Source organism: Micropterus salmoides, unplaced genomic scaffold (genome assembly GCF_014851395.1).
Source record: "Micropterus salmoides isolate LMB-PRFRI ecotype aquatic unplaced genomic scaffold, ASM1485139v1 Ms_hic_scaffold_3, whole genome shotgun sequence".
NCBI classification, from domain to species: domain Eukaryota; kingdom Metazoa; phylum Chordata; class Actinopteri; order Centrarchiformes; family Centrarchidae; genus Micropterus; species Micropterus salmoides.
In genome coordinates, this window is record NW_024042261.1 from 25,763,825 (window position 1) to 25,787,857 (window position 24,033).

The following is a 24,033-nucleotide window of genomic DNA, read 5'->3' on the forward strand; positions in this document are numbered from 1 at the left end:
ATTCCAGTCAAAAATGACTTCCACTTCAACACTTGATACCAAAACATATTTATATTTATTTATTTTATATTTATATTTATTATAAATAACATCATGGGCCATCAAATAAATAAATAAATAGATGTAATAAATATATCACAAATAAATAGATAAATAAATAGATACATTCCCCCAAATATTGGAATACATTCATATATTTAAATGGGCCAAAATGGCCCCACTGCTAACCTTAGTAATAGTTTGACTGTCATTCAGCTCTCACTGTATGAAGAGTCTGGAGTCTGGCCATCTAGCTTATGCCTGAGCAGTAATCATGCAGTGTAAAGCACTACTTGGTCAGTAGTTGTAAATGATAGTAGTGAATGATCGAGAAGGCTTGTTTAGTTGGGATGAAATAAAGGAGAAAAGATATTGTGGTATTATGATGGTGGTGATGATGATGATGAGGTTGCTGGATGTTTACTTCCTGTGGTCTCCTGAGGAGATATAGCCCATAGCTCGGTTGATGGTGATGGTTCGAACATGGAAGCCCCTCATCATCTTACACATCTCCTGCCTGTTGCTGAAGGTGTCATTTCCCCACATCTGGGCAGCTTCCTCCTAAAAGGCAATGCAAAAAGAAAACACCATGAATGCACAATAATCACCTTCCAGTTTCACACATAATCACAAAAAACCCCATCCTAACTTCCCTGCATGTTTTTTTCAAGGATAGATTTTATCTCAGTTTTCCTCTTAAAGACAGAACGATGAGGAGTAAATAGGGAACAAACAAAAAAGAAGGAATAGAAAAATACCTCTGCAGAGTCGTTCTCTCCATTCGGCATCAGGGAGCAGTTCTGTATAAAGCAAAGAAAATTTCGTCAGGCGACTTTCAAACGTTATTTCCCAGGAGATTCTCTCTCACTACTTAAAATCATGACTCTGTTTCACTCTATGTATTTTATTTTTACCCCTCCCACACATGCAAAATAAACACACCATCCTCAGGCTCTGTATTATTCCCAGAGTTTGGTCCAGAAGTGGAACTTCTTTCTCAGGACTTATGAGTGTGGAGCTGCGGTAAGACTGAATAACAGCGGTGTAGTGGGTCAAGTCCTTCATGATGTTCCTCAGACATTCACTCTGTCAAGACAAACAAGAAAAATTACCCATCAATTGTCTGTCTGTATTATAAAAAATTTGAAAATTTGAACAAGTGATTGGGGGTAGCCTATAATGTCATAATTATGATGTGTAGAGTGGACAACCAAACACAAATGTAAAGCTTTATTCAAGTAAAATAGATACTGGATTTATAATTTATAATTATATATATATATCAATTTGGCATCATGGAGCATTAAAAAAATAAAGCATACCTCACTAAAGGATGAATTCCTTTGCATCATGCATCCTGTGTTCTGTGGGATAAAAGACATTTTAAACATGAGCCATTTATTGATGAACTAATTTCACCAGATGCCCATAAACATCTTTGGACCATTATAGGTGTCCAAGTAAATGTTGGTGAAAGCTGAGCTGAAATAGTGAGGCTTGAAGCTGTTTCCATTAATTAAGTACAAAAACAACTGAATCCTCATTTCTTTTTTGAAAAATTAAAAATATGCCTCAAAGAATCATTAGGATTTATAGCCTTACAAGAAAAGTAAAGATAATTCAATCATGAGCTGGTCTTTAAATAATAACTCCAAATTCATAATTGATCTCACTGTTAAATCAACAAGTTTCACCTGATTCAGAGTGGGTGCGCAGGCCAGTACTGTCTCTGATTTGCTCCTCACCACCACTGTATCAGAGGTGATGCCATAACACAAAACATCCTGTAAGACAAGATAATGCTATTCATTGTTAACAAACTACAGAGGTGTGTGGCAGAGTAAAACAAAGAAATAATACAGTATTACAACATAAAAATGCTACAATAAATTGTACTCACACCGACGAGAAGCCCCGTGAGATTCCGCAGGAGGTCCTTGAAGAGCGATGGACAGTCTCCACACTTTTCTGCGCTCGGAGTGCGCACCGGGAGTCCCGTGGATGTGCGCCAGCTCAGAGTCAGCAGAAGCACACAGCTGGCGAAGTCTGCATGACAAGAGAATAACAACCATAAACACATGCGTCTTATGGGTCTATACAATCCTACTGGTGCTCAACTTGCATGACTAAACACAGTAGAACCATATGGGAAAAAATAGTAGCCAATCTTAGATCTCATTCTGTGTTTCAGGCTTGCTGACTTACAGAAATTATAGATAGCCATCTTTCTGATCTGATTGATATCGTTGGTCGAGCCTGGTAAATCAACACTGTGTTGCTGCCTTCTTATCTGATGGATTTATATGTATTCATAGGGGATTCCCTCGGCCTGCCTGCAGGAGGGCCAGCAAATGAAAGCTAACGTAACATTGAAATTTCCTCATCGGTGTTCCAGCACACACAGTGAAAACGAGAAGTCGCAATGTTTGTATCATGAAAGCAACTACTGGTGGGAAAAAGTCAACTCAAAGTGTAATGCAACTGTGATTTAGATACAATAGCCAACTTAAGGTTTTGCATGCGCGTAGGCCTACTTATTTGATTTGCCTAAAATAAATAGCCTATGATTAGATGAGTAGGCCTACAGAAGATAAATAATAGATGAGTATATCATATAAAATAATTGTTTTTAGTTAGCTCTTATGCAGATTTGCAAGGAAGCGGCTGCAAACCGCACCAACATAAATGATAAGTAGCTGTATGATGATAAGAATGTGGTCCAGTCCGCAGCAGCAGTAGCACATGGGAAGTGGCAGCGTTTTATAAACAGTGGCATTAACCACAGGCTACCACAACATATGGGATCTATACCTTCTGTCAGTACAGCATCTGAAAAACACACCGAATAAAAACAATAGACAGGAATCTTATCGAAAGAGATTCCACCTCAGAAATGTGTGCAAATACTTTTTAACAAATACACATGTTGACGGACTACCTCTGCCCCGCATCTGTCTGACCCACCAGGTCATGCCCAGTCAATGTCACTGCGGAGGAGGGTTCGTTTGGGTTTTCCCTCTGCCCAGCACGGGTGGGCGGTGGATTTATCACTGCTCTGTTCTCACGTAAAGATACCAAGATCACGCAAACGAGCAATCCCAAAATGTTCTAAAATATATCTCTGTCCTCAAGCACTGTGATTAAGTAGGCCTACTATTTTCAGGTTGCTTCTGTTTTATACTACTTTATTCTTCTACTGCACCACATTTCAGAGGAATATACTATAATATTTCTACTCCACAATTGCTTTGCTGATTAAGATTCTGCATACAAAACATATGATCAGTTTATAAAATATGATCGATTAAACAACGACAGTAGTTATAATTAGCTCCATCTTAACAAGCAACTATTAAAATACTGTTTAATGCATCAGTAATAATACAGCACTCTGAAAGGAGCCATTCTGCATCATGAGCACCTTTTTTATTTGCAGAATTCTGCTTAGGCTATAATATTTCTGACACTTTACTTAAGTAATATTTTGAATGTTTGTCTTTTACTTAAAAGGCCAGTTTTTTTGTGAAGGATCTGAACACTTTTTTCCACCACTTACGTACTTATCCATGTAAACACAACACAAATGCTATTTTAAATTGATATTGAAAGCTAATTTTTTCATCTTATATAGACTACAATGATCTATTTGTAGGCTATATGTTGTGTGGGGATCTCAAAGTTCTTTGTTAAATTTATGTGGAGAATATCTACTGTAGGTTTTGGTATAATATATAAAATTTAATTAAATGCTTGTTTGTTATAATTTAAACATATTTTGGGTTAAATATATGAAACGGGAGTATATAATAAGGTTGAGAATTAACTTTCAATATTAACTGTTAAGCCAACGTGGACAAAGGTCCTCAGAAAAATGTATATTGAACCATCTACATTTCCATGACAACTGGGCAAATTCATTTGCTGTGATATGATTTAAAGCCCCAGAACAGCTACTAATGGGCCTTATGGTGAGATTATTTTGCCATTTTCTGTTTCCAAGGTCAGGAATGATCTTTAAATGTAAAGTATTTTTCAGATGTTAGGCTATATTATAGCAAAAGTTTGGTAATCAGTATTTGAGACGTGTTCAAGTCTCAAAATAATATGAAATTCATCAGTACATACAGCATGACTACATCCTGTCCTTTCACCCTTTAGTCCCTGTTTTTTTTAAACACATGTTTTTGTAAGGAAGTGCACTCTCTGAAATGACAGTGGTCAGTAAGTGGTTGACAGGAGTTTCCTGGCCTTTCTCTGGCTTCACTGCAGCATATGAAAGTGTGAAACTTACCATCACTCTTTGAAGACAGTATACGATCAGACAGATGACCCACCAGGGTGGTGGTAGGGGGGACTTCCTCAGTGAAACATGTATATTACATGAAAAATAACATTGTATTCATTACTAAATCTTCCAGTCATATAGAATACTTTCTGAACATGTATACCATGAACCACAAGTGACCATTCATAATATTTTTGAGAGTCCACAAGCTTTTTCACTTGAAAGAAAAATTCCTAATTGCAACTTTAAAGGGGTTGTCCAAATTAATATGGAGTCCCTTTAGAAGTAGTACACTAACCCCCAGTGAGAGAGTGATGATGAGGCAAGACCGAAACAGAGTTGAGTCATACTATATTAAATGTGATGTTTTAGTCTCACTGCAGTTGTGACCAGTGATTACACTTCCTACATTCATTAGAAAGAGGAAGCTTATTTGAAAGAGCAAATACCTCCAGCTGATTTGCAGCAACATGCAGCTTTACAAATTCAACAAATAGCACAACAAACCAACATATATGAAACAAAGTTTATTCTTTATTTTACATATCTGTACATAAACATTTCTTCCCTCAATAAAGTTTCTGATTACAATAGGATGAAAACAATATTAACACACTTATTCATTTAAAATGACTCGTGTCAGAAAATCAACATTCACAAAATGTTGAAGAGCAATTAGAGTGAACGTATTACCAAAAGCTACGACTCCACTACAAGGCAGGCATGTTTCCTTTACACTCTTTTAGCACCTTCAAATAAACATTTCTCAGTTGAAAACTACCATTGTGCAGAATAAAAACAGGTCGACTTTGAAATACTTTAAAATTACTGTCCAACTTAAAATGTTCTGAAGAAGTTAGTTTCCATCAGCTTTTTTTTATACAATGTTGTTTCTTTTTTCTCATGACTGACTTTCTACTAAATTTTGCACTATTATTTTATTTTTTTCCCACAATTTTTGCATTTGACAGTTATAATTTAGTGGCGAATGTAGAAAGTTAAAAAGAAACAATCGCAAAGCAAGGCCGATCACTGCACAGGAAGCTGGGGACAGAATCCATGACAACACACAATCAGTTTCCTCTTCTCCCAGGAAGCAGGAAGTGCTCCTCTGTCCTTAGCACTGGGAGAAATCACAGAAGCAAAAGAAAGAGAGTGGCCTTCTTCTGTGCTGCTGCTGGAGTCAATAGGTTGGACAGGAGGTTAGACATTGGGAGACGGGGAAGCAGCAAGGAGCAAAATACTTGGGACAAGCGGGCAGGATTTGGATCGACACAGGGCAGAGGTGGAATGGCCTAAGGGGAAAAGTCTGGTTTGGAGCAGGAGCTTAGCTTGGCACAGGGGAGAAAGGTGGAGCAGGGATGGGCATCTTATTTAGATAGGGTCCTCTCAGCCAAATGTTTCTGCTGGCTCTCAGCATGCCTGGAAAAGGAACATAAAGTCACGTAAAGCACACATCTAGTGATATTTTATATTTTTCTTCCAAAGAAAACACCCAAACCAACAATGAACTGAACTTAGTAACAAGTATTGTCTGTTTAGCTGAATTTAGTGAAGCTTATTCCTTTGTGCCGTTCCATTATTGTTCCATTGTTGTCCAAAAAACTTTAAACCATGAAAAAAACATACGAGTAAACCGTGCAGTTGTAGTGACATGTGACATGTTATTTTGAGTCAATCTCAAATACACCGTCCTGTAGCAGGATCACTAAATTGGTGGCTGAAAATATTCCCTAACTAACCGCTGGCAATATGCAAATGCACCTTAAAGGGGAACTCCACTAATTTTACATTTCGCATTTTATATACAGTCTGTTTACAGGTTACAGGTATTACTGTATATGTTAAAAAATGCTGTATGAAGCATTTTGTAGCTACAGAGGGAGGTACTCCAAGTCAGTTAAATTGCCTTCAAGTGACGTCAGTGTCGGCTGAATATAAAAGATTCTTGGGGTGTGAAGCTAGAAAGACGTGATCTGACCAGACCTCTGTAGTCCCTCCTCATCTCTGCTTGTGGTTAGCAACATGAGGCTACATTAGCCGCTACTAGCATAGTAGCACCCAAATCTCTGACCAAACTGTTGTGGTTGTGTTGCATTGTTGGCAGACGTAAGGTTTTGATTAGGAAGAAAAATGCGGAATAATATTTTTCCTACGTTGTTTTTTTAACTGAGTCATCATGAGTTCGACAATGTGATAGCAGTGAAAGATTAAATTGGTGGAGTAATCTTGAGTTGTTTCAGGAAATCTGTATAAATTTGGTAGTTATTTCTAAATATTTACAGCGTCAGTAGGAACAAATGTGCCCCCAACAGTGTAGGCTTTGCCAGAGAGTATTGAGAGATGGACTAACGCCTTTTTCATGAGATTTCTTGACAATATCTCTTTCCGACCTTATTCTTTAAAAAGATTTTTCGATAAAACACAAGATAAGTAAAAAAATAATAGTAAATGCAGTTCAGTAAGTTCCTCATTAAGAGACTCTGACCTAGTGAGGTCCTCTATGTCAACCAGCATGGCATCTTGCTCCATGTGTAGTTCATCCCGAATCAGCAGCAACTGTACAAGCTCCTCATTCAGACCTGGAGTGGTAGATAATATTACTTTAAACACCCCAATGACCACAGTTGACCATAAAACACATTCTCTTGTGACCTGCATCCATAGATCTACATCTACATGCAATACTGTACAGTATGTGACCGCCTAAAATCTTCCACTGTGGCTTCATAAAATGACCTCACAAAGCCATCAAAAACATTATGAGCTCTGACCACACATCAGTGGCTGCGGTTGTTTTCACATCACATGTTTGAGCTATTGTTCCTTCAGCTTTGCCAGACAATATGAAGAGCTAACAAAAGAGATTTTCAGGGAAAGTCTGTTTTGTAAGTAAAAACTGGCTAATGCTTTTGGACTCATGGGGATTTTTGGAGCTGTTTAATGTAAGATGACAGATTATTCATCCAGGATCAATGATCTGTACAGTGCGGTAACAGTAAATGCTGAGGGGAAGCTGTCAAGTGGTACAATTCTTTGAACTGACTAACATATATAAAAGTACTTTCACATCCACTTAGAGGATTAGGGGTCAGTATGCATCTGCATGTTTTTCCCCATTTGCTCTCTTGCTCATTTCTGCAATTGAAAGTGGAGGTCAGTGACTCTGCATATGTGTGTATGTACTGTATATGTGTGTATGGGGTCAACTTACTCTCAATCTGGGAGTGCAGGTCATTGACTATAACCTGGAGCTGTCCAAGAGTCATATCTCTCAAGTCGGTGGGCTTCAAGCTTCTCTTCATTAGACACTCACTGATGTGAGGCATATGTGGAAGCTAAAACACATGCACGCACGCACGCACACACACACACACACACACACACACACAGAGTACGTGAGAAATACATGTTAGACCTTATGCGTTCCCTATCTGAGGGGTTGAAACCTCATGACATGGATAAAAACAAGGTTCAGCTACAAAGAATGTTCCTGCTGTAGAATTAGTTTTTTGGATCTTTGTGTCATATGCTTCAGTTCTTGCAAGAAATAAGATACTGTATACTATTGTAAGCGCATGGACCTATTATCATCTGATCGTATATATTATTAAATAAGTAAGAAACAGAAAATGTATCATTCATCAAGCAACACTGCCAAACATTCACAGGTGCTAGGTTCTCAAAAGTGAGGTTGTTTTCTGTCTCTGAGAATGGCCAATTGGCATTTATCTCTATTTTCTGATATTTTATACTAAACAATTGATCTATTCACTGTAAAAGAATAATCAGCAGGTTATTTGCTAATGAATATAAGAGCTTAATGTAGCCCTAAATTTGCTGAAATCTGCTTGGCATGAATTATTAACAGAACAAGAGCATTCAAATTTAATCAAATCAGTAACTGAAAGAGTCAGCTATTTTGATCGACTGACAGTATCTGCTGCCTGAACTTATTTGATTAGTTGCTTTTTCATTTGTTGCTCTTTCTATAAGAAATGACTGCTTTTCAGTCTCTTTTTGCTTCTTCTGATAATGTCCCTGATGAAACAAAAGGGAATATCAACCTTTCTTTGAGGTGTTTGCCACTCTGCGTAGGGGGACTGTAAAGTTAGGGGATTCCAAGTAGGCACTGCTGTTTGGTCACAAACAGATTTTATACAAATACACAGTGGATGAACTCAGTGACGTTGTGATGTTTTAATACTGCTGTTCCTGAAGCCACTGAGTGCTTTTCCCCACAATGTACACAGACTGGATCAACCTGGTTCATTTTTTCTTTTCATATGGCTCATCTTGCATAGTGCATTTTGATTTCTCTTTTCATGGGAACTTTAAAAATTCCCTAGACTTTATTATTGAGCACAAACTCCCACTCATCCACAGTAGTGAAAACATGTGTTGTAATCACAGACAAAGGTGGAATGACAATAAAGTATGAGAAATTACAAATTATTTCCCTGAGTGAAAATAGAAGGCTTCCACATAATGCAGTGTCCTTGAAGTTTTGGAGTTGTGCTTGTATATTGTATGTCCATGTATTATTGTACTGACCAGTACCTGAACAAGTATGGCTCCAAACTGAGCTTTTATTTTCAGTATTACCTTTATTGTGTTCTTAGAAACCAAATAATAATTTCTCAAATGCTTCTGGCTCCGACTCTGGGAGTTGGCCCGTGTTCTCAGTCAACCTCAGAGTGTATAGCAACAACATGCAATAAAATCACAAAGCATCACATGTGCCTTCTCACTTTGCTTTTTGTTTACCAGACTCTCCCTCTGTCAACATTCCCATCCAACCGGTCTACATTCTTTCTCTTTCCCTCCCACTTCATCTGCAGTCTTGACAAACAGTAGGTGAGAAGCACGCATGTGCTACACTTTAAGCGTTTGCATGCGTTGGTGTCTGGCAGGCTCTTCTTCTTGCTAGTTTCTCACCCCTCTTTCACTTTCACATTGGCACTGACGCAACCGTACTTGAGGCTGGCATGTGTCAGTTTCAGTTTCGAGTGAGTGGACATACACAAGGCGGTGACCGAAGAGTGACATAGAGAGACGTGATGTCAGAGTGAGTGGGTGAAGGGAAAGGTTGTAGATTAGTGTCAGTCCTGACTCAACAGGCTAGTGTGCTGAACACAGTGTGAGTTTCTGTAGCAGGCTACTAAACAAAAATTGGGTGTCCAATACAAGCAAATGAACCTCTAGAAATGACTCAATATCACATTGAGGAACTACACTTCTCTCTGAATGAAGTTAGTTGATAATGGAGGTTTTACAGTGGAATCTAAATCTCTCCCCATCTTTTTTCTCGCTGACTTACTTGCTTTCTCTCCTGTTTGAACAGATTAAGGAAAAACCCACACACCCAGTACAGACATTTGGAGGCAGGCTTACTGTGCTGGCCAAATTCCCATTCTTTGCCCTTGACAAGCATTATAGTAAGACAATCCAGTTTAGTTGGAACTGAGTTATACTAAATGGCAGCAGTATAACTGCAGAATGATTGTTCTACAACTTTTTTCTTTTGACGTAAGCCCACACCTCTAATTTTATGAGCTCAAGTTCCAAATGTGTTTGTTTTAATTTATTTTGGTAATCAGAAATACTACACAAAGTAGATTGTTGCAATCATTATTTTATACATTTAAATAGTCCAGAAGCTGGATCTTTCAACCATTTATCCATCACTTATAGCTAATTATATAAACTGGTTATTGATTTTTTTAGCAAATGAATTCAACTGTGTATCCATTACTTCACTATTATCCTACATTACCATTTTATTGTAGCTATTTCAACCATTTATTCATTATTTTTAGCTAATTATTTCAAATGTTCATCGTCAGTCTACCAGTATTTAAACCATCATCCAAAGCTTTAAGCTAACTTTTTCGACTTCTTACTAGTTTTCATGTAATTTCTGTGGCGATGCGGGACTTTATGTTGGTACAACTGACTCAGGTTGGTGGAAGGTGAAGCCATCACACCAATTTGCAATCTTATTTTGATTGGTGCATCCTTTCAATAATAATCACAATTTACTTTTTTCATGTTAGTTGAGCTACTCCACAATACTTCCATGTACCCCAGGCAACTTTGGAAGTACCCCTTGGATAGGAATCAATGTTCTAGGGAACCATTTAGCATATGTAATTTTTGCAGTATATTGGATCTCTGGTGCTGTGGACATGACAGATGGCTGTAGCCTTAATATATTTTAATATTCACTGTGTGTTCAGTCTGGATGTGACAGTGATGTCTTCTGACTGCTGAGCACTGCTACATCCCTAAACACTGAAGTCAATGCTTTCCGGCATATGAATTATAGATGGACCTGGCCAAGCTGCCCTTCTCTTCTCTGAATAAGTAAAGTGGTTCTGCCTGCAAGTCCGGGTGGAAATATAGTTTGTGTGAGTCTGGTGGTGTGGGTGTCTGAGTGTGCTGGTGTTTGTGCTCCCAAAGAGGCAGTGAGGCAGATAAAAACGGATGAAATAATGATGAGCAGGGTCGTCATCACCTTCCTTCCTCTAAATGAGGGCAGAGGACGAGAGTGAACAGAGGAAGGGGTAGGGGGAGGCTTCCTGTGACACCAGCACAATATGTATATGACCCACTCACCTTCCATATAATACTCATATGTTACTAAATCACCCACCCAACTATTCTTACGTACTTTGACTAATGCATCAAACAATGGACCTGACATGTCACATGACAGACGTTGACCACGATATGCCTGACATTTTGTTCTAAAACGGTAAGAAGAAAATGACAAAAAGTTATATTGGATGTCTGTACACATTATTTCTGGTGGTTCTCTGCTCCAATTAGCTATCTTAATCATCTTTATGGTAAACATGTGACTTTATGATTTGTGTCCATTACAAGCCAGTGTATGCCATAACAGAAAAATGTCAACATAATGTACTGTCTTGTCACTGATAGAAAGTACTGGTTATTTCTGTTACAATCTTCTTCCTAAATTATCAGCAAAATGTGTCAGTGATGCAACTGAGCAATTAGCTGGCACTGCTGATATATTGTTCATGAATGTAGTTTTAAACCTGAAAAAACAGATTTTCTGGCCATCTGTGGACAGCAGAAATGAGTTGCAAACAAAACACTAGCACATTATGATCTTTTAATTAATACGACAAACTTGTTAGCAAGCAATTGATGCCTTACACATCCAGCACATCTGGAGCAACATTAGCATTCCTTTGGATGCCCACTTTCCACACCAGCTAGTCGCGAACTTTGTCTGTTTACTGTTTGGTGGTGGGCAGGTAGCTTACAGCAGGTTTTTTAGAGTATTTTTGATTAAAACAGCTGCTCATTTCCTGAAAAACTACACTGATGAGAGTGATAAGAGTAAAGCAAAACTGTAAAATTGTGGGTCGGGAAACCAAATTAACGAGCTGAAAGATGCTATAAAGCTCTGTAGAGCTGAGGGGAACAGCAGAGTCATATGTGATAATTCCACAAGAAATCATCACAACAAGAAGCCCCTTTCACATACAAGTGATTCATTTGTTAATATAAAAGTAAAACCAAAAGCTTGAAACAGCAAATACACCTTTTTTTGTCCATTTTTGTGGAAGTATAAATCAGTACATATCTTGGTTCCAATGTAATAATTTTGTGTTGTCTTTGTCTGCTAATCATGTTTATATAAAAGTATGTAACTCTTTCCTCTCCAGTGTCTTGCTCAGGGACACATGAGTGGGTGTGTTGCAGTGGGAATCGAACCCCTAGAGGCGTTGCGACCTCTGACATATATAGCAATTGTAAAGCTAAATGAATAAATGTAATTGTAATGACAATTAAAATTTGCCAGGTCTTTCCCCTTCTTTTTCTTGTGGAAAAGATGTCCGTATTGATGAAAAACTTCATCATCTGTCAAAGGGAGCATTACTGTGTAATTCTGGTACTGACCAGGTCGGCCACCGGTGACTTCTTGCGATTCTGTTTCTCCACCTCCACCTGCATCTTGGCCATGGGCTTGGCCATAGCCAGGGCCAGCTTCGCCTCCGCCTGCAGCTTCTTCTGTCGACTCAGGAAGTCCATGTCCTCCAGAGACTCGGAGTCGTCCTCTGTGGTGTCCCTGTCCGAGTAGGACGAACTCTGCTTGGACTGCAGGGATGATGTGGTGAAAGGAGGAAGAGGGACGACAAGACATGTATGGCAAGGTGGAATCAAATATGAAGAAGAAGTATTCTTGGCATTTTGGTGTGTAGATTTTTCACAACAGGATTTTTCACAGGAATGTCATTGCACATCAAATGGGCTGTGAGGAGAGCGAGGATGAACATGTAAAGAGATGATCTCCCTCTCTTTCTGTTAAATGTGTCTCAGGCTGACAGGAGGTTAATGTGGCCAGTCATCCATGGCCATGGGGAGCATATTCCAATTCACCTCTCGTTTGCTACCCATGAATTGGTTAACAGGCCAGAAAACGTGAGCAAAAACATTTATAGAGCGACTAAGCCAACAGTTATTGCTCTGATTCATAATGAATATCTCGTTTTCACCGCTTTCATTCTTGTTCTGTCTCACTCTCACTTTTACACAATAAGAGCTCTAAACTTCGACACTTTCACACCAGTCAGTCCTGTATCTCATAATACACATTTCACAGTGATTTCAAGATTTCTGTCCTTTTCTTTCATTCTTGAATTCTGAAGAAACCCTAAAATAACTCTATGTGGGTTTCAAAGTGAATACGAGGGTATCAGCGCATACCATGGGGGACAAAGGTGTGTCCAGACTGGTCTCTGTCTTGCTGTCATCTGCATCACTGTCCTTGTCGCTGCCGCTGTCATTGACAAAACAGATCTGTAGGTTCATTCCACTCTGCAGCCTGCAGAGATAATGATAGATTCAAACAGAGGGAGAAGTGTTAATATTAACAAAAATTGCAGATAAGAGCCATGTCAGTTCAGTGTTGGCTCTTTCTGCAGTAATTGACTGGGACCGGGGCCAAAACACACAGCAAGGTCAACAGCAGCTGCTTATACAAATGACCTGTGATGAGTTCAACAAAGTGCTTTGCCTCAATAAAGGATTTAGAGTGCTCTGACTATGCACACTGTACTGTGTGCACTACGCCATGTGTTAAAGAGAGAAAAAGTGTAAAACAATTAAGACAAATGCAAAGAAAATCCTAAGCGACGCTAGCTGCCTTCATCACCAGAGCAAGGTGCCGGCTGAGAACAGAATTAAGGAGGGCTTGTGTTTTTAATCATCTCCTCTCTTGTCTTCAATATGGATCGATCCAGGATGCCTCCGGTAGGTCTGATCCAATATACATTGGACTGGTGGGGGTGTTTTTGTGCCACGGAGGAGCAGAATATCACTAGGTGTAGATCCAGCCCACTGTGGATCAATAATCTTCTTATTCAATGCGGTAATTACAAACAGAGCAGACTGGTTACATAGCATAGATCCAATCAGTCCAGATTAAAACAGGACCTGAATGGTGGATTGTATTTTCCCCCATGAAAAGCAGCATCAAAATCTCCCTATAACTTGAATTTAATAGATTGTGGGAGTGTTTACTAACTTTTCAGATGACTAGCAGCTGATATAGTGTGATGCCTCTACAGTTTAGAGGCTCACTGATATATCTGCCAATATGAGCTTATTGCATAGCATTATTACCAAGGAAAATGTCAGCTGATAAGTAACAAGAAACAGTTGAGAAATCCCAAAGATATGTTTGAGTATCACCATTACATCATTTGTAATGAGTGTTATGAGTGGATTTATATTTTAAATATGAAATGTCACACATATCTTGGTCACAATTCTTTACAACTGAAGAGGTGTAATAATACACGCTCATCATATTTTCACACAGTACTGTCATTAAACTGTTTCCCCGTAATCATCAATAAGGTATTAAGCATCACAACCAGTCATTGATCTGTCGCAGCAATATTGAGAAAGAGCACTGGAGTGTTTACAGAATATCTGCAGAGTTCCAGTAAAGTATAGTGTAGGAGGTGGTAGTAGTGGATCTATGTATGTGTGTGCGTGCACATGTAGGTGGCTTTTGAGAAGTGAGAGCTAGACTGACTGTGCGTGGCTAACTCACGCTACGCAAATCCTCTCTGCTTCCTGTCATTCTCTTTCTCCCTGTTTGTCTTTTCTTTATTGGTGCCTGTGACATGAGTCATTTTAAAAAAAATATTTGTATACAGCTGATTTTAACATAACAACATCTGCTGCCATCTCCTTTCAGTATACCCTTCTTCAGAGAATTATGAGACTCCAAAAAAGTACCAGTCACATGTTTATTGGTTAAGAATGAATAAATGTGACAGAGCTTAGAGGTCTTACCGTGAGGATAGGCTGGGTTTGCCGCTCTTGCTGCAGCTGGTGTAGATGCCTGGCCCATCGTCAAAGAAACTGCCCAGAGCCAACTTCTGCCTGATAGACTCCCTCTCATTCTTTTGGGCCTGCAACAGGAGATGAGCAAGATGAGGTTACGTTTTCTGTGATGTTTTTGATAAGTTATTTTGTAGTTTCACATATGTGGTCAGAGGTCAGGGATGGGCTGGTAGGGATTAAGTGTCTTTGTCAATGACTCTTCAACAGGGTGGATGCTTGTTGTCATGGCACCTGCAACCCATGTACTTATATATAGCTTTCTGGCATGCTACATTACCCTCACACCCTTCTCCCCCACGTGGCTAGTTGCATGCACGAATAGAAGTTACCCCGAGCACTGACAGTCCAAATCATTGGTACAAGTATATTAGTAGCAGCAGCTTCCTCTCTATTTGCAGTAAGAGGTTCAGTGTCATCCTAAGAAGCTCTGATACAAAGTGTGGAGTCAGCTGAAGTACTAAATTAATGTATAAAAAATATCTAGGAATCATTACAAGTTGACATCACCAGTATTCACAAGCAGGTGGTGCTGTTGTCTCAGAGAACAACCAGGGAGCGCTACAGTACTGCACACACAATGTAGATCTTCTAACACAGGACTTACACCGGATTAAGTTTATGTATAGTAAACTCCAGATGAAGAACAGTATTAGCCATTTTATACATGCTTAAATCTGTAAGTATCCCTGAATTACATAATTCCAGAGTTGATCTCACTTGGCCTCTTCCCAATCCTGAATTCCTAACTCAGAGCAGCTTAAGGTTTGGCAGCACTTCACACACGCTCACACACACCGGTCCTCATATGATGTCTTGTCTGTGCCGATAACAGGTAAACACATCCAACTGAGGTGCATACGACTTATGAGTGGCTCAGAGTGTTTCTGATCAAACGGGAAGAGTTGAATTCTCTGTAGTACTTTTTGAGTAGAGCCCAGATTTTTGTCATGGCAAAACGACTTAGGAAGGCCTTTCCGTGGTCTTTAAGTTTTCAGCCTGCTAGCCTAAACACTGCAGTGCTCCTGCCCTTCTTCTCAAACAGAAATCACTAGGCCTGAAGGACACGAAGAATGGAAATAAAGTTTCACAAGATGTGAGCTATAGGAAAGTTTGGAGGTTCAAATCACTGGTTCTCAACCTTTTTGGCTTGTGAATCTTTACAGAAAAGCAATGCATAATGATGCCACGTCCACAACATATGGGATGGATGGTTGAGGTTGCCGTTGTTACAAAAAATCAGCTGGAGATGGATGTTTTAGCTTCTCATTGAAACCTGTATGAACCAGCATCTGGAGCAAAACTATATCATGATTAAACATTTGGATGGGGGTGGAGAGTGACAGGTAGAATATTAATATTCAAGTTAAACAAGAAATTAAAATAATTAGTTTGGACATCTGTAACAGAGAATGCCATGAAAGAAACTGGGAGAGATTGTGAAATAAAAAAAGAACTGTAGAAACAGGGAAAAAATACAAATAATTAACAAGACATTGTTAAAACCTTTATCTTATCCAAACTCTTTTTTTTTCTATAAACATTTTTTTCCACCCAACAAAATGATAATCAAACTAAACATACCATGGTTTAACTTCATTTGGGGAACAATCAGGAAAGTAACTAAAAGAGCATTAATGTATAAAAGCAAAGAATAGGGGGTTGGGTCCTGTAGAGCTGGATATTCAATTAAAACGGCTTTTGTAAAAAAATGTATCTTGAGATTGCAGGTGGCTAATTTCTTTTGGCAGACTTCCTGTAAGAGCTGTAGAATCTTGGAGCTGTTGTGAAACAACAAAAAAATGATTTTCTGTGATGAGGAGATACACAAGTTCCACCTGAATTATAACTTGGTCATGCATGGACTTAAAATGAACTACTAATCAGCATAGTTTGCACAAAAATATGGAAATTTTGATGTTCCATGACAATGAATCAGACTGTGATAGACAGCGATGGTAGTTAAAATACATACTGCCTGACCTCCTCCGGTGGAGAACTTTAGAGTCTCCCCTGGCACGTACTAGACACCAATCTCTAAAGCACTCTATCACATAGCACTTTAAATAATCACATAAGCAATAAAATAAGAGAGACTCCCACCAGCTTGCACTGGTCATTGGACAACAATTGTATTGCAGAGTTGGTCGTGTGGAGGTTAACAATACTGTGCATTGACAACATAAAACTATATCTATTACATTTGAGTTTTATTACCATGGACAGTGAACTTTGGGTGACCATGTATTTTTGGTTATTGGGCACTTCTGTATTATTAACAGCCAAGCCAGAAAAAGAAATATAATTCTATCTATCAAAATGTTTTTTCTACTTTTTTCTTAACTTGTTAACCATCTTGCAATGTCTAATGTTATCTTGACACCTTGGAGGGCCTTGATCCCAAAGTCGGGAACTACTGGTTTAAATATTCTAGATTTCAAGGTTTAAAAAGCTTGTAAGGGATGTCTGAGGCCTAATAGTTAAGACGTATACCACGCAACATCCTTGGTTTGAATCTGGCTAGAGACCCTCTCCCTTCCACCATATATTTCACTAAAAGGCAAAATGACTAACAAAGGGAAAAAGAGATTATGAGAATCAAGGTGAGATGGAGAGTTGCCAGTTGTATGTATGCCTGGAGTATAAGATCTATCCTTTCCTCCTTAGATCTGTCTCTTCCCCATTATTGTCCCTTTCCACTTACTCCTCTACTCATCTTCCACCTTTCTCATCTATCTCTGTTCCTCACAATCCCACCTGATTCAGCCTCACCAGTGTTTTGTCTTGCTTTATCTTCCTCATTATCCCCAATTCCACTCATCTCTCTCCATCAGCCTAAGGTCTCTCCTATTCTTCCACCAAGCTATATCTCTCTGCTGTCCATTCAGCTCTTCTCTCTCCAAATTGCTAATCACAGCTTCCCCTCTCTCCCACTCGTTTTCTCAACTCCTTCGCTGCCTCCTTTCCTCTCTCTCTGTCTGTCTCTTTTGACAATTGTGTGCAGGCGTTGGTGAAGAGTGCTTCCACCAAGGACAAATTAACATAATCCTACTCCACACAAGAGCCTGCAAGACGCACTTGGCGCTGCCAGCACACAAACTGGTATGAAGAGAACTGGACCTGGCACTGCTCCGTTGTGTGTGTATGTTTGAAAGATAGCCTGGGGAGTCAAGATGAACACACTGGAGAGTTTCATTTCAGTGTTTCAAAGGCGCAACGGCAGTCTCCGCGGTACGGTGCAGGCACACATGCATGTACACACGCATCACTCATACAAGCTGGACTAGAACATAGCTGTCAGTGAAGTTGTTTCGAGCAAAACTGAAAACCAGAAGCAGCAGGTTCACTGAGCATTGTTAAGTGTTTGCTCCCCTCATGAGGTGAGGGCTGAGAAAAACAAATATGGGGGGTTGTGCTGGGGTCCGGGGGCCCCTATACTATAAAGCATGTTCAACATACATCTACAACAACATCTTTTCGTTATCTGGTTTCACTAACCAATCGAGATCAGGCTAAGCAGTCACATGAGGCTGATTAATTTATTTACAACCCTGGAAAATCCAGGGTTAATCCTGAAATTAACTTGATAACCTCAAATCCTGCTTTGTAGTACAGGCCCCTCTTTACCAGTGATAATAACTTGTTTTTTCAGACCATCATAAAATCAGTTTAAATTAGGCCATAAACCGTATGAGGCAGTATTTTCATGCATTTTGCATTTTACATTCAGTGATCAGAATTGAAAGTTGTTTAAATATATGAGGCAGAGCATATGCTGTTGCAATGATGTAAAACGAAAAAACATTTCATACACTACCATTGGCAGGATCATCAGCCCTCAAGGTCAAATGTGTAACTTTCTGGATAATATTTGTGATTTATATAAACATGGGCACACAAAGACACACTTTTGCACAAGGCTACTGATGACACCCAAACATAAGGGCAGTGTTTTAACATAGTTAAATTCCTTTTGAGCTCTATTTATACTACCTTACATAAAATGATAGTCAGGGTGAAATGTATTGCTTTGTATCAGTAAGTGGTCAATCACATTAGGGCTTTAAGTAACAATTATTTTCATTATTATTATTATATAATCTGCTGATTATTTTCTTGACTAATCATTTAGTCTCTAAAATGCTGGAAACCAGTTTATCTCCCATTTGTTTTGTGTTGACCAACATCCAAAACACAAAGATATTCAGTTTACAATTATAAGAAACTGAGAAAAGCAGCAGATATTCACACAGAAGAAGCTGGAACCAGCAAATGTTTGGTGTTTGTCTTAAAATGACTGAAACTATTATCAAAATAGTTGCCAAATAATTTTGTGTTGATTGACTGAAAAATTATCTAAATCTTACAAACATCCGTACAAACTTAGCAAGTGGAATAGACTGCCGGCATAGTCAGGATGCACAGGTGAAATCAACTGGGGGAAAAAGCACCACTAGTCAAAAGTTATCACTGGTCAGCAGCTGGATTAGCATGCGGGACTTCAGCTCTGCACACCACACTTGCTTGACAACACAATTTAACATCATCTGTTGTATTGTGTGCTTGTGTGATTGTTTGTGTGTGGTAATACAGTCATCATGGAAGCCCCATAAACCATTTACAAAGGTGTGGAATATGCCACTGAGGCCCCAACCACACTACTGTGCTTTCGTTTTGAAACAGAGACCTTTTGCTACGTTAGCACCTCCCGACCAGACTAAAACAAAGACCTAAAACGGAGAAGTTTGAAAGCGCTGCCGGCCCCCGTTTTTCGTTTTGAAACTTGAAGAGCGTTTTAGTGAACACGGGTAAAAATGGAGGACTTCAGAAACGAAGACGCAGACACTCTTGTTTGGCTCTCTGATTGGGTCATGTAATGCAAAGTCATGCAAAGTAGAAACACGATGCTGCTGACAGAGTTTTTGACAGAGTATTTTTATTAAAATATTTTTTACTGTGTAAATAACACTTATAGCCTACACTTGTACTGTGTATGTTGCCGTATTTACTTTGCAATGACTCCCAGTCTGTTTTTCGGATACGAGGTTGATCCTTTTTGTGTGCTTTAATTTTCCAGCTAGAGCTTCTTATAAAACCTTGTTAATTGGCAAATAATCTGAATGCCTGTTTCCCTATGATGATGACATGGAAAATTGTCTGATACATTACATTAACATTTTAAGATGCATGTGTTAAAGGAAGTAGAGAGAGAGAGAGAGAGAGACAGAGAGAGAGAGAGAGAGAGAGAGAGCGAGAGAGAGAGAGAGAGAGAGAGAGAGGGAGAGAGTGACAGTCCTCCCTCATTTCCTGGCCTTGAGCAGAGTAGTCACTGTCCAAATTAGATTTGGAGGAACACAATTGGGCTAATTTGGGTTTTTCCTCAAATTCACCAAGCAATTTCCTCTACTGAAAAACCTCATTGACAAAGACATTTTCTCCTCTACTCTGCACTACAACCATTTAACCGCAGACCTTGAGGGTGATTTAGCGTTGGCTGTGGGCGACAGGGTACTTGTTTTGAGCCCTCAAATCTTCCCTGAAAATCTATATTAGAGGAAGGAGATGAATTTAATTATCTGTGCTAACAAAGAGCATCCTACCTCTTCCTACCCCAAATTGCTGGCTCTTGTGGCCAGAAATTGTTTAGTGGTTAAGATCTGAGATGTGTATAAATGTGGATGTGTGTGTGTGTGTGTTTATCGCTGCATGCCTACAGAGTTATGTAGGCATGCTTTTCTTTACTCTGATTCCAGTCTCCCATTTAGCTTCTACATTTGAAAAAACAAATGCTAAAAGGACCTTTAAATTGTGTCACCTCGTCATTTATTAATAGCTCTTTCTCCTTTCTTCTCTTTCCCCCCATTCCTAAGTGCTCTTCGTTTTTTTTGCACAATGGTGGCTTTTCACCGGCCGATACCTCACTCCCTGGTTGGAGACAAGAACCCACTGTTCACACAAATAGCAGGTCTTGTGAGTACAGTCTGTGTGTCTATTTAAGTGAAGCTACAGTGTTGACGTGTGTGTGGTAGATTTGGGACAGCTTCAGCACGATATGTATTCCAGGCCCGACAGTGAGCTGCTGCTGAGCTCACAGCTCTACAAACAGATACAAGGTCACTGTGTCTTCACGGTGTGTGTGTTAGTGTGTTTTGACTGCGCTGCATAGCTTCACAGTTCACACAGATGTTCTTGCAGACTTAGATTTGACTACAGCTGTATCTACTTGTACATCAGATAATGTATATTCCATTTAAAGGAATAGCTTGATATTTGGGGGAAATACACATATTCTCTTTCTTGCCGAGAGTAAGACAAGAACATTAATTCCACTCTCATGTTTGTATGCTAAATATGTAGCTATAGCCAACAGTAGGTGAGTTTGGCTAAACCCTGGAAACTCTGGGAAACATCTTCTCTTTTTGTGCTATCTGAGACCAGTCTGTCAAGGCAGAGCAGCATTCCATCCCAGATAATGGACCTGACCTCTGGCCCCTCATACAGTTCAGACTCAGGTCAGGACAAGGCTGCTCCTGTCACTCACATTGGAATAGAACAACTCAGCAAGTGGTAGAGGGCTACACATGAGTGTATGTGGTGGTAAAAGAAGTAGGGAAGCGTTATGGTGGGATAAAGGGCAAAAAAGATAAAGGGGGAGAATGACAAAGGGAGGGAGGAGAGATGGGGAGCATGAAGATGGTTTAGACAGGACAATAGGTCTCCAAGTGACATTTGAGCTTTCTCTGCGAGAAGGCCACACTATGGATTTGTGGGAAAAGATTTAATGGAGGAATCTGTTTTTTTACCTAAGACTGAAGCAGATTTGAGGATAAAATCCTGGTTACTCACACCATTATGTCATAGCCTTGACCCAAATATCTAAGCACTTTAATACCCAAACTTCAGCATTACATCAGCCTCAGTCTTTGGGCTGTATCACTCAGCTGCAGACAGCACATGAAACCCTGTTTAAGGAAAATTTTAAAATACGCTCATTTGCCTTCTTGCTGGGTGTTAGATGAGAAGATCAATGCCACTCTCATATCTGTCTGTTCAGTATGTAGCTGGAGCCAGCGGCTGGTTAGCTTAGCTTAGCATAAATATTGGGAACCGGTGGAACAGCTACCCTGACTCTGCCCAATCGGAACAAAATTGAAGAAGATATGTTTTGTTTCTTTTCAAATACCAAACAGTAAAAATTACAATTTGGTGTTCAGTGTTAAGGTGGGTAATGTGCTTAACTATTTCTTGACTGGGAGCAGTCATTTCCTGAAGCACTGTCATCCCCGTGAGGTTGCTAGTCAATGCTTCAGGCCAAGAATTTGTCCAGCACATAACCCACCACAACTTGTTATTTTCACACTTTGGTGTGGATTGGACAAACGTGATACGGCATAATAATCGATGAGCCTTAGAGGTGCCAGTAGACAATTTTTTTTATCACTATACAGAGCCAAATTAGCTGTTTCCCCTTGCTTTGAGCTAAGCTACGGTAACCGGCTGGTGGCTGTGGGTTCATATTTAAGGGACAGATTTGACAGTGGCACTGATTTTCTCATCTATCTCTTGACAAGAAAGAGAGAGTGTATTCACTAAAATGTTGAACTTTAACAAAACATAGCAAAAGTAGCTGTCTGTATGAGTGAGTGTACTTGGCAGACATCGAGAAGAGCAAACCTTCAAAGTAAACATAGCCACATGTATCACCCAAAATATTCCACCTCTATTGACCACGGATGTTTTTCCAGTAGTCCTCAGCTGGTGTTAGTTTAAATTATTAATGATTCAACTTATAACATATAAACATGGAATAAGAGACATGCAAACATGATATGGTCCTTTACCTCTTTGTAGTCATCACTGAGGTAGAGGCTAGATGTATGCCTGCTGACATCATCCACTCCACCACATCCGTCCATATTATCCAGTGCCTCCCTCATCCTTCCCTCCTTTCTTGTCTTTCTGCCTTTTCCTCTCTACTCCTCAGTCAGTAGGTTAGTCCAGACCGACTCCTGAGGTTGATTCCAGTCAGTACACATCATATTTCCAGCCAACTCACCCCTGCCATGGTCTGACATAAAAAAAAAATCTACTCCTCTACAGGTGGCTTCTCCTTGTCTTTCTCTTACATGTTGTGACACTATTTCTCTTTCACTTCCCTGCACTTTCTGACTACTCCTCTCTCCTCTGTCGTTCCGCCTCTCCCACAGGACTGTGAAAGCACAATGGTCAGAGGTAAGGGCCCTTTAGACCCTCCCTACCTTCCACCCTCTGGTCAGGGTGGCCTCTCACAGCCAGAGAGAGCAAAAAAGTGGGAGAGGGAGAAACTCACACTGTTTTTTTTTTTTTTCATTTTCACGCCCTGACGTGAGGACAGCAGCTGCTCACAACCAATTTGGAAAGACACACCTCAGCCATGGGATTGCCACAAAGTGTGTGTGTGTGTGTTTGTTTATATGACTCCTGGTGTGTCTGGAGCCTCTCCTGGACACCATCTTGCACGGCCTATGTTTATTCTCCCTCTGTTACACCCTAGGACTCCTTTCTGAATTTTTACTTTTAAGCTTCCTAACGCTCTAATCTAGAAATGCTTACAATTATGTGAACGTTTGTGAAAGAGATTAACCTAAAATGTTGATTAGCCTACATATTTTTGATTCTACAATGAACATGAAAGTGTGTGTGTGTGTTTATGTAACAGAGGAGGCAGTGTGCTCCCTTTCTGCCAAGGTAAAAATAGTACCCTGTCTGGACTCCAAAGCCAGCAGCCCCACAGCCCCGGCCAGCTAAATAAACCCTGACAGAGCACAATGGACCATTACTCTAGCACACAAACACACATATATGCACAAAGTCACCCACTCACTCACATACACAGAGATTGCTTGTGCTTTGTCTCAGTGACTTACATTTTCAATCTGAGCTCTCCACGGTGTGTAATGATCTCATCTTTGCAAGACGCTATCGACCCGTGACTCATATATTTGTCATAGCAGCCCAGACAGAAAATTATGTCCACATAGGGCTGCAGAATAACACTGCAGGGGAACATGACTTCACAAACTGGCTACACAGAAAAATGGGATATGCATCAAAACATGGGATCACATCCACCTTTTATACGGTATAATGATTAAAGAGGCATTATGAAGTTTCCAGCGGCCACTAGCGGTGCGGTTTTAAGATTGCAACCAAGAGTGTGCTCATATGCGTGCTCGCTTGAACTCATGAGCGAGCATAATCCGAAACACAACCACTTTCATACAGAAATCCTGCAATAAATGCATAAACACACAATGCAGGCTGTGGCTTTTCACACAGAC

The 24,033-nt window shown here is 39.7% G+C and overlaps 2 protein-coding genes across 7 annotated transcripts in view; both read right to left on the reverse strand.

The window, feature by feature from the left end:
• Nucleotides 1-124: 124 nt before the first annotated feature.
• Nucleotides 125-3,011, reverse strand: il12a (interleukin 12a). The gene is made up of 8 exons (XM_038693841.1): nucleotides 2,978-3,011; nucleotides 2,851-2,868; nucleotides 1,940-2,085; nucleotides 1,734-1,823; nucleotides 1,362-1,403; nucleotides 982-1,125; nucleotides 798-839; nucleotides 125-600 (listed from the first exon to the last, which is right to left on the reverse strand). Exons 1-8 carry the CDS (start codon nucleotides 3,009-3,011, stop codon nucleotides 460-462), a joined length of 657 nt encoding a protein of 218 aa, XP_038549769.1. The 3' UTR covers nucleotides 125-459.
• Nucleotides 3,012-4,836: 1,825 nt separating this feature from the next.
• schip1 (schwannomin interacting protein 1) overlaps nucleotides 4,837-24,033 on the reverse strand; it is a 162,559-nt gene continuing 143,362 nt past the window's right edge. For 5 of the 6 annotated variants that reach the window (XM_038693181.1, XM_038693184.1, XM_038693183.1 and 2 more), the window contains 6 exons: nucleotides 14,666-14,784; nucleotides 13,067-13,184; nucleotides 12,260-12,457; nucleotides 7,539-7,662; nucleotides 6,813-6,906; nucleotides 4,837-5,746 (listed from right to left, as the gene is read on the reverse strand). In XM_038693181.1, the coding sequence (XP_038549109.1) occupies nucleotides 5,695-5,746; nucleotides 6,813-6,906; nucleotides 7,539-7,662; nucleotides 12,260-12,457; nucleotides 13,067-13,184; nucleotides 14,666-14,784 (705 nt within the window). In that variant the 3' untranslated portion in view covers nucleotides 4,837-5,694. Of the gene's footprint in view, nucleotides 5,747-6,812; nucleotides 6,907-7,538; nucleotides 7,663-12,259; nucleotides 12,458-13,066; nucleotides 13,185-14,665; nucleotides 14,785-22,554; nucleotides 22,776-24,033 lie in introns of those variants that run through there. The other variant, XM_038693185.1, reaches the window with a different exon arrangement.

Coding starts and splice junctions, on each gene's coding strand:
- il12a (XM_038693841.1), bottom strand. CDS start 3,011: ATGACCTGGTGGGTCAGACAGATGCGGGGCAGAG. Junction 1,404..1,733: donor GCGCACCCACTCTGAATCAG/GTGAAACTTGTT, acceptor TTTATCCCACAG/AACACAGGATGCATGATGCA. Junction 1,126..1,361: donor GGAATTCATCCTTTAGTGAG/GTATGCTTTATT, acceptor TTGTCTTGACAG/AGTGAATGTCTGAGGAACAT.